At 29.1% G+C, this 14,472-nt stretch overlaps 1 protein-coding gene across 2 annotated transcripts in view; it reads right to left on the bottom strand.

Moving 5' to 3' along the window:
* LOC107446773 (alpha-tocopherol transfer protein-like) overlaps positions 1-7,595 on the bottom strand; it is a 61,548-nt gene extending 53,953 nt beyond the window's left edge. For both annotated transcript variants that reach the window (XM_087163565.1, XM_087163564.1), the window contains exons 1-2: positions 7,273-7,595; positions 3,747-3,989 (exon numbers count right to left, since the gene is read on the bottom strand). In XM_087163565.1, coding sequence (XP_087019691.1) covers positions 3,747-3,989; positions 7,273-7,411 — 382 coding nt within the window. In that variant the 5' untranslated portion in view covers positions 7,412-7,595. The remainder of the gene's footprint in view (positions 1-3,746; positions 3,990-7,272) is intronic.
* Positions 7,596-14,472: the final 6,877 nt, after the last annotated feature.

Genomic DNA, 14,472 nt, shown 5'->3' with positions numbered 1-14,472 from the left:
TTTAAATAATTCTTGAAAAAATTTCTGCCCATGTAATTTGATCTGATTTTGCTACTCGCTTTATAGTCCCCTTTTTAATGTTTTTTCCTTTTTCTTTTATTTTATTTTCTGTTTTTACATGTTACTTATTTTTACTTTTTGTGATCTATTTTATTTGTTGTTATTTTTATTAAAAAAAATTTGAGTGCTCCTCACACTATTGTATTAATATTTTTTGCTTCAGCTTTATTGATACAATATCAGAAAACACTCTGTTTTGCGGATATAATCGTGTGGGCTGAAGAAAAGATTATATCTTTTTTTCCGGTTTTTTAAATAAAATTTCACTCTTTTTTTTCTTCTTTTTTTTTGTTTTTGTTTTTTAAACTGTTGCTTGTTATTTTTTTACTTATTATTCCCCCCCCCCTTTTTTTACATTTGTCTATTATTTTTCTTTGTTTTATTCTTCATTTTGAACATATATATATACAGATGGATGACAAAATAATACGAACACCCGTGAAAAAGGGGGACTTATTTCACACCTGCAGTACAGCCGCGCCACCTGCAACAGAAGTCTGCCACTTAGTAAGCGTGAAGAGGAAGCTATCAGTCTCTCAACATTAGTCGCCTGTGTTGCATGAGTATATCTAACTAGTTTTTATAAGGTGAAATGTCTGACCTGTCAGAATTCCAAAGAGGGATGATTGTTGGGGCGCGTTTAAGTGGAGCATCGGTGACAGAAACAGCAAACCTTTTGGGGTTTGCAAGAAGTACTGTATCAGCCGTTATGACAGCATACATGAAAGAAGGTAAGACGAAGTCTTCAAAGCAAAACAGTGGCCGAAAGTCAAATCTTGATGATAGAGATAGACGTGTCTTGCAGCGCGTTGTAGCTCGAAAACACAAGCAATCGTTATCCGAGATAACATCAGACATGAACAGTCATCTTCAGGACCCCGTTTCAACAAGAACTGTTCAAAGAGAACTTCATGCAGCGAACATTTATGGGAGAGTGGCAATTCGTAAACCCTTGGTGACAGTAACCAATGCTTTCAAGCGCCGTCAGTGGTGTAGAGGTCACAAAGGCTGGTCCCCACAGCAGTGGCAGCAGGTAATATGGTCCGATGAATCATCCTTCACCTTATTTGAGACCATCGGACGCGTTTATGTCTGGAGATCACCCAAAGAAGCGTTTGATCCTAAATGCCTCTTACCAACTGTGAAACATGGAGGTGTCTCCATTATGGTTTGGGGTTCGATATGTTGGCGTGGTCTTGGGCCACTAGTACGTCTGCATGGGAGAATCAAATCTAATGACTATCTAAGCGTTCTAGTGGATCATGTTCATCCTTTTGTACAGACTGTATTCCCTGGAGAGCGACCGATTTTTCAAGACGACAACGCCCCTATCCACACCGCTAGGTGCATTCAAACATGGTTCGAAGAGCATGACAATGAAGTTGAGCATCTCGTCTGGCCCCCTCAGTCTCCGGACTTAAATATTACTGAACATTTGTGACAATATTTGGAGTCTAAACTTCGTTCCCGATTCCCACCTCCATCAAATCTTTAGGAATTAGAGGTCGCTTTGCAAGAGGAATGGCTTAATATTCCTTTAAACGTTGTCCATGACCTTTATGCATCGATCCCACGTCGTATTAAATCTGTAATTCAGTCAAAGGGAGGTCCAACTCCCTATTAATAAAGATTTTCTGATATTTCACAGGTGTTCGTATTATTTTGTCACCCATCTGTATATATATATATATATATATATATATATATATATATAAATACTATTATATGTATGTAATGTTATATATATACTTTTTATAATTTTTCAACGCTTTAACCGCTTGAACATCTTTCTCTGCAATTGTCTTGTCCCTGACAATCTTAAAATAAGAAGGAAGAGTTTAAATTGTCTTTGATAAAAAATGTTGAAATAAGTAGAAGACTCAATGACTGTTAAAATTATTAATTAACAAAAGAAAGAAAGCTAAATATTAGCTTTCAAACGGAAATGAAAGCTAATCATTAAAGTAAGCTATGCAATTTATAATTCTAAAAACAAATTAACAAAGGATAACTAATAAAAAATGACCTAACAATTAATAATTAGCCATAAAACTAATTAACAAGAAATCACAAAAAAATAATAATTAATGCAAAAAACTAACAGTTAATAACAATAGAAAACAAGCTAACAATTAATAACTAGCAAAAAAATAAGTAACTGTTACTAACTATTAAAAAATTGGTCGAAAGAAATAATTAATCCCATAATAAACGTGCTTTTTGTAGTTCAAAATTTCACATTCAAAATTATTATCACAAACTATTTAACACAGTGTATTATAGGTAAGTAAACAACTTTTAAACTAATTTGTTTTCACTGTGTGCCGTAAAATTTCGAAATCGTTGAAAGTGTGCCGCCTTCAAAAAAGGCAATTTATAATTCTAAAAACAAATTAACAAATAATAAGCTAACAATTAATAATTAGCAATAAAACTAATTAACTAGAAATCGCAAAAAAATAATAATTATTGTAAAAACTAACAGTTAATAATAATAGAAAACAAGCTAACAATTAATAACTAGCAAAAAAATAAATAACTGTTACTAACTAATAAAAAATTAGTCGAAAGAAATAATAATTAATCCCTCAATAAATGTGATCTTGTACTACATATTATTTTATTCCACATTCAAAATTATTATCACAAACTATTTAACACAGTGTATTATAAGTAAGAAAACAACTTTTAAACTAATTTTTTTCATTGTGTGCCGTCAAATTTCGAAATCGTTAACACATTCACGCCGGGAAAAGTGAAAATACTGGTACGGGAAAAGAGAAAATACTGGTAGAATAACTATTTCAATATTCATACCTGCCAACTTTTACGCATTAGGCGTAAAATTTTATTTTTATATTTAAAGTGGTAGTAAATATATACTTTTTCTTCTATTATAAACTTAATTTTTAAATGATTTTGATCACCACTATACTTAAAAAAATTAAGCATATATATTGATATGCGTTGCTATCATGGTTGTCAGCTTAAGCTTTTTTAAATACAACGTATTCTCTTGCATAAAAATTAAATTTTAATTCCATTTTAATACCACTGGAAAATATCAGAATGGAAGGGATTAAAAGTTGGCAGGTATGAATATTAGATAATATTCGGGAGGAGTTAATCTATTCTCAACAGTATCAATTCACTGTAGGGAAATTTATCACGGCGAAAAAGCATTTCAATACAAAAATTGCATCCGTTAAAAACAATTGGTAGTTATGGATTTTTATAATTCCCAGAAAAAAACTAAAAACTGAAATTTATTTGTTACCAGTTTTTACTCCGGTGCGCTGCCAAGATGAGATCGACAATCTAGCGTAACCCACCGGTGAGTCACCCCGGCGTGAACGTGTTAAATATAGCAATAGAACAAACAATATTCGGAACATACAATATATAACGCTGCAATAGAACATACAATATATAGCCGAACATACAATATATAGCACTGCAATAGAACATACAATATATAGCCGAACATACAATATATAGCACTGCAATAGAACATACAATATATAGCACTGCAATAGAACATACAATAATCGGCCTTTTGACCGGTTATAGTATGTTTAGCGTTAAGAAACATTAAACATCTTTCATGATTGAACCTCGCTCAAAAGTCATAAACTCTCATCCAGAATTAATTAATTGCCATTTTTTTATATAACGATTCAACTCACCTACAAAAATGATAGTGACGTTTTCATCATTGGGGCCACGCATGGGAGACATGAATATGCAGTCCATTTCAAGAACCCTTTTCAATTTTGAAGGTGTAAGATCAGTAATGATACCAGAATATCTCTTCTTAAAATCATAATAGTTCTTGAGAGTTATAAAAGCTTTTTTCACATCATATTTTTTGCATCGAAGGAACCTCAGTAGAAAGGAATCGTCCATAACCGAGCATAATTCCTCTTGAGCTGTAAAATTTAACAAAATAGAGAATATTTTTTGGATGATCTTAATGAATAATAAGTACCACTATACTATATCAGTGTTTTCATCATAGAAAAAAAATGGGTGAGAATTTCTCACCCTTTCTCAAAAACAGGGTGAGATTTCCAAAAGTTAAGTGAGATTTCTAAAAACTAAAAAAACACAAAAACTCTTTAAAAAAATTATTTCTTTAATTATAATAAATTTTTAACGTCTTCTATTTTTTAAAGCATTGAATATTTTTGGTGCATCATCATAGAAAATTTTGCCTTTACAGGGTATTTGTCCATCTTACATAAGAGCATAAAAAATTTGAACGTCTTACATGAAGAAACCTTACATACGGTGAACACGTGATTGAAGAGAAATGTGCTCTGAAAGGGGTTCCGTGGTTGTGTTCTGTTGTTCGAAAAGGTTCTAATCAATACTCAGGGGTCTGTTTAGAAGAAATTTGGGTCCGTTAACGGATCCTTCACAAAATATCTTTTCATTAAAACGGACCCTTCACAAAATACTTTAGCTTAAAAATGGACCCTTCACAAAATGATTTTTCTTTTAATCGGACCCTTCACAAATTTGTTTATCTTCATTATTATTTTGTTAATCGAATAAACCCTTTCCAGGGCAGAAAACAAGAAAGATGGATGTAAACGAATTAAGTTTTGTCTTCGGCAGACGATTCTTTCATTATTCGTCCGAAATTAATATTCTGCGTTTAGCAGTATAGGCTAAATACCAAATATTTGTATGTTGCATCTCTAATTTAGAGCAGCAATTGTTGTTTGTCTTTTAAAATTTAACTTTTTTAATTATAATTTTACAGTGTTGAGCGTAATATTGTATGTCTTTACAATTTAAAAACTCCTTGAAAAAGCGTTTTTTTGTAATAACGGACCCTATTTGCACAAATTCATAAAAACGGACCCTGGTTGAAAGAATGTGAGTAATTTTTTCACAATTTCACGAAAAACGGACCTTTCACAAAATGTCTGGACAGACCCCTGATACTGGTAAATAGGGAAGCTAGATCAGCGGTTCTTAACCCAAAATTGGGTCGCGAAGCATATTTCTTGGGTCGCGCTGAGACGAACCAAAAAAAGATAGTAATAGACCAAATAATAAGAAATACCAACACCTCCTAAAAAGAAGTCATTGTGGCTTACTCAGCCTAGGCTTAATGAGGTACCTGGGTAACTCTATACCCTTAATCCTCGTTCGTTCATAATAATTAAAAAAGGCACATGACTCAAAATTAGTTTAGCATATCAAGGTGCAAAATTAATATAAGAATAAAAGATACTTAGTAGTTAATGTTTAAAATAAAAGAGAAAATAAAAAAGTAAAAACGAATTAACATAAAGGAAGAGGTAGAAAAATAGTTCCACAGAAGTGGCGCTGTTTAAGTCAAGGAATAAGCTAAAATGTCAATTATTTTCAAAAAGTTATAAATATATTTGAATTTGGTCAATAAAAATTATTAAAAACACTTGATTATTAATTAAATTTTCCTTGGATCGGAAAGTACTTTTGTTTATCTTACTTAAATATTAAAAAAAATGAATAAAAAATTTGTAAGTTAAAAAAAAATCATCATCGTAGGATTGAAGATTTTTTAAAAATACGATCTAAAATAAAACAATGAAAAAATGTTGACTTTTTTTTGGGTCGCGGCTTAAAAAGGTTAAGAACCACTGAGCTAGATAATGGGGCAGATGATGAAAATAATGAAAGATCTAGGAAGAAAAGTGAAACGGATTTTTTTCTAAATGGCGTAATTCGAAGCTTTTTCCAAAATGCAAGAAATTTGCGAATTTTGAAATTGATTTATAGAATGCGCGAATTTCACGCGGTAATCATTTTTTAATGTGAAAAAAAAAAAAAAATATTCGAGATTCTCGCGCTGTAGTGAAAACACTAAATTGCATGTTTTTACGATAAAAAAATGGAGCAGATGCAGAAAAATAGATAAGAAAATAAATCTTGATATAAATAGATAACTAGGATATACAAACTGTTTAGAATAACGCTTTATATAAACTAATTAAATTGTAACCAAGTTTAATTTCGAGGAAGAATTTTAAATTTGCGATTAAATTAGCGAAAATATCAAGAGTGTCAATATATATATATATATATATATATATATATATATATATATATATATATATATATATATATATATATATATATATATTTGGCTAATGGCGGGGACTTGGATCTACTTCCCTTTGACCTCAGAAATGCCAGAATTGCTACTCTCTTATCGTTACCCAGTGAGCACCTATGGCTAAGACACGGCGGTGGAGTAGCATCGCCCACGTCATTCAACCACAAACCCGTTTATAGGGAGGGTTACATTCACACAGAAGAAAGGACATAGAACAGAGAGAGAGAGAGAGAAAGAAACATCCACGTCCTGGGCGGGATTCGAACCCTCAACCATCGGCTCCGCAGTCACATGTCAAAATATTTACACACATATTTCTATACATAAAGGTTATCTGAACACAAGTTTTTTTTTAAAATTCTGGCCACTGGACTATTTTTGAGGGATTGTTGAACAATTTCGACTTAAAAAATCATATTTTGTTATTAAGAAGAACTTTATTATTATTAAAACCTAATTAACTGACAGGGGTGCTCATGACATGATGTTTACTTATTAGGTGAAAACCTAACTGTGTCCGATCAAAAGTTATTTTCTTTTTAATAGTAATTTATTTATGTAAACAATAATAATTTTTCTAATTTTTACTTGATTGTTTTTCAAACGTAAAAGTAATTAAGAATTCTTTTATTTCAGATTTTACTTAAAACTCTTTTCTAGTGTTTGAATTTTTTAAATAAGATATTTCTTCACTTGGTTTCTTTTGATAAATCTAACGTTATTTACAATAAACTTTCAACCTTATGTGCTCTTTGTAAATGATCAGTAAATCAGGACAATTGAACTATTAAATATTTATATTTTAATTGCCCTAAATTTATGTGAGCTTAGTGCAATTGGCTTATAAAAATGTCCGCTTCATTAGAGGATACTAGAAACTTTTCCAAATAGCCTAATGCATTCCAAACCAGAAAACTCAATGCGAAAGTAACACTAGCTGAGTAGTTAGTTTGGACTATTCTCTTGTTAACTTTAGCAATAAGAAAATTAACAGTTGTTATAATAGAAATATGCTTTCTTCTTTTAAAAGTTTGTTAAACTACTGGATCCATTTTAGTACAGTAAATGTATAATTTAAAAAAAATAAGTAATGAAATTACCGATAATTAACTCCTTGAATTCTTCTAGACATTGTTTTCTAAGTTGTGAAGTTTCGCCCAACTCCTCGTTTGCTCTTCGAATCATCTGGGGAGTTAATCCCTTCATCCACATCGGAGTATGTGCCATTATTTGCGACATATACTGTTTACAAATATAAAGTGAGAAGTTGTTTTTCGCTTTCTATTTTCTTCTAAAACTCACCAAATATCTACTGAGCTTCTCCCAACTCGGGGATATTATCATAACTACGGAAAGTTGGCGAACAGTCGTCGAGGAAGGAAGATAACGTTTCTGGCGGAGGGAACCAGTTTTCCTCGAATGATGACGTTTACGCCTCTTCCTTCTCATTGGCTCAAATTCCCTGACTACTCCTTAGAACTTATCGGTTAAGATATATCAGTTATTAAGTAACCGGTTCCGATTTCTTGTTCTCAAATAACGTGTACAAAATATTAGTTCTTGAATAACGTACTCACGGTGTCAGTTCCTAAAGATAAAACACACGTTTTGCAAACGTCTAATCTAAAGTTATTAATCCTTTTATTCTTTTTTTTTAAAAAAAATCTGTTTGACTAAAAATTAACGAGATTACATTTAAATAATAATTTTAAAAAGTCTTATAATGCACCACAGTTTCTTTTCTTTGTTTCTGAAAAATAATTCATAAATGATTTAAACATTTTATTCATTTTTCAATAGGATGAAGATTTAAATGAACTACGCATTTTTCAATACAAAATGCATTTAAGATGGATGTGAGGAAAACGTTTCTAAGGAAGCTTAAACATTTAAATGTTTTACTTTAACCTTATTTTTATTATTTTTTAATTAGGATGAAGATCTTATGGCAATTACCTTAAAAGTTTGCAATTTCAAATGTAACGAAATTTTATAAGGTATTTTTATTGCAATACATTACTTATTGCTTTTATCGCTAAATTCACCATTTCAGATGCGTAATTAGGACGAAAAGAATAGATTAAATTTCCTTATTCCAAATGCATAATAAAAATTCTTCACAATGAAATACATATTATTACGCTAATAATGAACTATGATAGATTTGAGAAATGAGTTAAGGAAGCACTTTATACATTCAAAAAAAAAGTTCCCTCACTTGTTTGCTGTTTCAGATGCATGATATTTTATTAAATCGTTTTTCGTCAAATTAAACATTTAATCAGAAAAAGGTGATAATTTTCAATTGGAAATATATATAAGAAATTATTCACAAAGGAATCGATAATTTTACGCAAATAATAAATTAAAATAGATCTCAAGGAATAGACCTGAGAAAGCAATTAATACATTTAAAGTGCTTTACTTTAACCTTATTATTTTATTCATTTGTTTGCAGTTTCAAAAGTTATAAAAGTTTTAAAAAAATATTTATATATATTTCATTATCATACGCGCAGCACTTTGCTTTAACATTGTTTTATTCAAATGCAATTTCAAAAGTGATAAAGTACAAGAACCAAGTCTTATTTCATAATTATACGACTAAAAAAGAGAGCAATTTCTTATAACATTACTAAATAAGATATTATATAATAGTATAAGAAAAAAAAAGGAATGGTAGATTCAAAATAAATAATAAGAAAATCTTCACAGAAAAATCAATATTTTTACATAAAGAATAATTAACTGGGGAATATCTTAGTAAATGGATCTACAAAAGCAAATTATACATTTAAAATAATTTATCCTTAGAAGGCAACAGTGAACTATTTTGTTAATAAGAAATATATTTCAGATATTTTTGTATATAGTTTTAAAAACTTAAATAAACATGTATTATAAAATTAGTTACAGTGTCTTGACATAAGTCAATACAGTGTTTCTTTGTTTCTTCAGTTTGATTACACCAACCTGCACTTTAGTATATATAAAAGTAAAATATAATTTACATTTTAGGGCTCTAAGAGAACTTTTGCCGCTTTTATTTATTCTTTAGCATTTGTGCTATTTTTAACCTAATTGATTTGTTTTATCCATCATGATTGCTTGTATCTTTAAAAATATCTGTAGTTGATTTATAGAGAAAATTACATTGTCAACAATGTCAACTTTCATCATAATAAACAACACTTAAACTTGAAAAAAAGTTGTTCGCAAGTATAATACTAGTTTCCATTGCACGTATTTCAGTTATAAATTTGGAGTTTAATTTTAAAAAAAAGCTATAACTTTAAACGCGATAAAAAGATTTTGTTAAAATTTAAATCAAATAAGTAAAAAAAATATTTCATTTATATATTTAATAATTTATTTTTTATCATTATTTTTACTAAGAAATTGAAAGTAAAAAACATTTCTGAGAGAACTTTAAACAAGTCAATACAATCAATGCATCAGAATACGACATCAGGTCAATGCTATTCACAGTCATAAAATTTTAAAATTAAATTCCAGCTTAGAGTTTTAGATTAAAACTAAAATTGAAAGATGTAATTAAAATTATTACTAAATATTGCGAAGAGAATTTTGTGTTTTAATATTTGTGTTACATGGTCTTATAAAAGCACAAAACACATGATCTTATGAAAATTTGCAAAAAAATTCCCGAATCTTTTAATGAATATTTTTCAAATCTGATGCAATTCTGAGACTGCCGTAATATTTAAAATAAATAAATAAATAAAAATAAAAAAACGCATTGAGTCCTATGTTTCGTTTTAAATGTAACCAAGTCGCTAATATGGTAATTATCATTGTTCCTGACATATATAACAGAAATTATTACTATCTCTAATTTTTTTTTTCAATTTCATATATCATGTGTTAGAGGCGACAAGTATCATGCGTTACACCACGCCCCGTAAAAACGAATGAGCTTTCTTTTCAATAATGTTAAAAGTCATATTTTAAACATCTCGTAACATTAAAGATTTTTTAACAAAATAAAATAAATTAGCATCCCACTTTTGTGAGACATATTCCAATAATCAAAAACTTTAAACAATAATATTTAATGACATATTAATCTTTTCTTTAAGAGACGAGTTTCATAAGAAACATTTCATTCACTTGTGTAACTTTTTTTAAATTCCTCTTGACCTTACATTTCTTTAAAGGAAATTTTAAGATGTTTTTTTCGTTAAAATAAATAAATAAATAAAATCTTCAAAGTCAGCCGCTATTTTATAATAGAGAGGGGGAGAAACAGTTTTTTCTCATTTTTAGACAATGACAAAGGAGAGAGAAAGGTAAGTTTATTTATTTTTATTAAACATTTTTTATTTACCCATTTCTTAGACAGATATTTGTTTATTATGATATTAAATATGTATTTAAGATTTCTATTCCCTGATGTATTTTTAACGTAACTTTTCCTTTTCTGCATTTTTAGAAATCTTATATTGGGTAAAATAATGTGTTAAAATGATTTTTCCAAATTCGAAGCTATGAAGTTCAATGAGTTCAAATTTATTATTATTTTATTACATAGAAGCGAACTGAAAATTGCTTGAACAGTATCTGATGTATCAAAGGCTCTAGGATGAAAATTACGTCTGACGATTCGTATGCATTGCGTATCCACTGTAGTTATAATTTATTATATTACACGTAATAAGCTTTCCAAAAAGAGTGGACAAAAAAATCTGAGAAAATTGTGCAGTACTTTCCCAAAAACCAGGCAAATTTTAATTCAAAAAGAGAAGTCCGAATATATTCATTAACAAAGATATCAATACAAGAATGAGTCTTTTTATTTAGTATTTATGGCTCAACATCTTTATCAATAACACTGTTAGAAATGTTTTGTTATTCGTCTCAAGCTATAAAGTCAAAAATCTGAAGGAATGTTTAGTAAGAAAAAAGAGTATGATTTTGCGTTTTAAATCGTGTATTAAATTATTTGCACCTGCAGTGATTAAATTGCATATCTTACATGGGCCTCTCAAAACACGGAAACTGCATCTTAGTACGTGTAATATTTTGTCCTACTAGTTTTTATTAATGAAATATATCTTTGCTGTTATAAACTGTCAATTAAAATGAACAATGATGTGTTAATAAACATTAAAAATATATGGATAAGCTATCTTATTAAATCTACAATACAGTAAGTAAAAATCCAATTTAATATATATAAAAAAATTATTTAATATCTATGTATCGGGAAATTAAGCTTGTTTTTCTCTTGTTTTAATCTAGCCATACAGCGTTATTGTAAGTTCCAAAAATCACAATCATATGTGATGCCTTCAACTAGCAAGCAACATTATTTATAACAGAAGATTTTCGATTGCAACAGCTAAGAATACAAAAGAGGATCAATTTCTTGATTTCAGAGTTGTAAGAAAATGTAGCTGCACCACAACTAATAGCTAATATTCTACAGAATTTCTTAACTTCTTATTTGAAATATTCTCGAGCAGCATGACAAATAAAAATTTTTGTTTTATTCCACTTACGAGTAGTGTCTTATTTTCCACCCCTATTCTTATTATCAGGGGTAATTGTGAGCCCAATTAAAAAATCCTGAAAATTTCCTGAGTAAAATCATTAATGACGCATTTCAAAAAATTAATATCTTTATAAATTTAAATCATTGATATTTTCACAACGTGAAAGTCAACATAAATTATATGCAGCATAATTTAAATTAATAATTATGTATTTAGTTTACTTTTATCTCTAATCACATTTATTATTCTACCAGAAAAAATATTTACAAATGAAAGAGATGCCAAGAATAAATTCTAGTTCTAATATTTTTAAATAAAATATACAAGAATTTTTATACATAAATGTGATCGATGATTTCTGTAAACTTCTGGACTGTGGATTTCCTGATCGCAAATAGCGAAACATCTGGAAACCCGGATTTTTTCTGGAGCACATTCATCTCTGTATTATTTTCAATTTAAAAATAGAAAGAGATAGAGGGAGGGGGGTTTACTTTAAATAGTTTGTAAAGAGAGGCTTGAACTAAGCAAAGTATAATAAACAATAAGAGAAATTATGCTATGTTTACAAATATTTCGAATAGTCGAAAATAGTATTTTTTATTATTAAATAAAATGCAACTTGCAATTTATTTAAATCAGTAATTTTGACATGAAACTCAGGTTATATATCTTAATGATTATAATTTAGCTCATCTCATTTGTAATCTTATATAACAATTATAAATTTAATTTTTAACAATCTACATTGAACTTTTAGTTATCTATTATCAACCAACAACCATAAATTCCAAGGTCAGGGCTTTATTGCTAACATCCGCTGTAGCACTTTCGTCATGGTGCTGGGATTAGGTTCGCAAGTACCATATGATTAATGGATGGGAGGTATTCTTTGTGTGTTCATTGATAAGATTTGGTTTTGAAATAGTCAAATACTATATAAATATAATACACCATTTCTTACAATATATTTAATAATTCCTTTGAAATGTCCATTATAAATGGCAAAATTTCCTATAATTTACATAGATTTAGCAAATTTTTTTTTTCCATAAATGCTTATAAAAAGTAATGCTTGCATTAAGCTTTCATTTTTATTTAAAAATTCTATCATAAATTTTTTATTTCAAACTTTCTTCATAATCACTTATCATCCCACTAAAAATTAAGCAAGCCTAATAACATTGCGATCCAGTTGCAGACAATAGATTCAGACTAAAGGCATTTGATTTATTTATAAGCATAAGTAACTTGAAATGTTAACATTAGACAGTTATATGGGTGATTCTTTGGAATTATGACAATTGGAAGAAAAAAAAATTTAAAATTTAAAATCTTTGTATATTTATTTAGTTACATTTAATATCTTACAGACCGCAGTGTAGTTTATTGAAATTTGTTCAAGGAAAAATATTTAATTGGTGTAATCAATTAAATCTTCATATCGAGTAAAATTAGTTGCAAAAATTAAAAAAAAGAAATAAAAAGCTTTTCTTAAAGTTTATAAATACAAAAATCAAATAAGAGCTGGGTCGTAGAGAGAATTTGTAATCTGACTCAACTAAATAAAATAAACTAAATAACCTTTTCCTAACTTTTCAATAAATTCTGCATTCAAAATAATCATATCTATAAATCGGAATTGTAAAAAAATTAGCCCAACTCCGATTATGAAAACGATTTAGACGAATGTTTATAGTCATGAGGATAGAAATATTACTTTTATTAATCTTACTACAATCGTTTAAATTATTACTTATTACAAAATTAATTTATAATCTTTAACCGTTTTTGAGCCTATTTTTTTTTTACTAAAATATTAAAAAAGTACACATAAAGCTATTGAGACTGAGGGACAATCTAGCTATTGATTTTCTGGAAACGGCAAAACGTTATGATTAAATGAAAATAAATAATATTAATTGCGAAAATATAAATCACCATTGGGATAAAAAAAAAGGGGGGGGGACTTAATTAGAAAGAAAATTGTAAAGAGGAACGAAATGTTTCTGTTACTTTTATTATTCTTTGTAATTCATTCTATTTTCACCTTCAAGGCGATCTTTCAAAACTATTTCGTATTTTTACAAACTTTAATTCATGATTTGGACTGTTTTTAAATTAATATTGTCTATGGTGTAATAAATAGGAATTTATTGGAGTTTTTTTTTTTTTTTTTTTTGTATCAATACATTTTAAAGAAGGGTTATTTTTCAATAGAGGGCACCACTATGATAAAATTTAAATGCAATCAAAATTATGATATTTCATGAGAAATTTTTATTTATCCTTTTAAAATGGGATTTTTGGGGTAGATTGAGGATATAAATTGCATTAACATTTAAGGAGGATTGAATTATCACTTTTATGGCGTATTAGTGGGGTTGTAGCTGGTTTTTCTTGTGGATCTTTTTTTTGTTCTGATGTCCACTGGATGCGGGATGACTTTTGAGCGAGTAAACAGGTCAGTATGGATTATTTCGCCTTGATGAAAAAAGTATAAGAGGCGTGAAGAGTGGCTGAAAAAGCTGTACGACGGGAGTGCTGATCGTGCCCGATGGAATGTTGGGTTGAAACATCACCGCTGACAGGATCTATCATGGCTGCTAGAAGTGTGTTCTGAGCCGGTATCATCGAGAATGAGTTTAGATATAGCTGGAGTCTCGGAGTGAGTTGATCTATGCTGAAAGGTTGGTGTTTGGAAAGAGTCTCTGGATGCCGCGACTAATGAATGTCGCTAAGTTCTAGACGGTTGGCAAGAATTGAGCGTTCCTCGGCAGAAAA

The sequence above is a fragment of the Parasteatoda tepidariorum genome, chromosome 5 (genome assembly GCF_982258835.1).
Source record: "Parasteatoda tepidariorum strain Cologne lab strain chromosome 5, Ptep-v5.0, whole genome shotgun sequence".
Lineage (NCBI taxonomy): Eukaryota > Metazoa > Arthropoda > Arachnida > Araneae > Theridiidae > Parasteatoda > Parasteatoda tepidariorum.
This window is presented reverse-complemented; position numbering and strand designations above follow the sequence as displayed.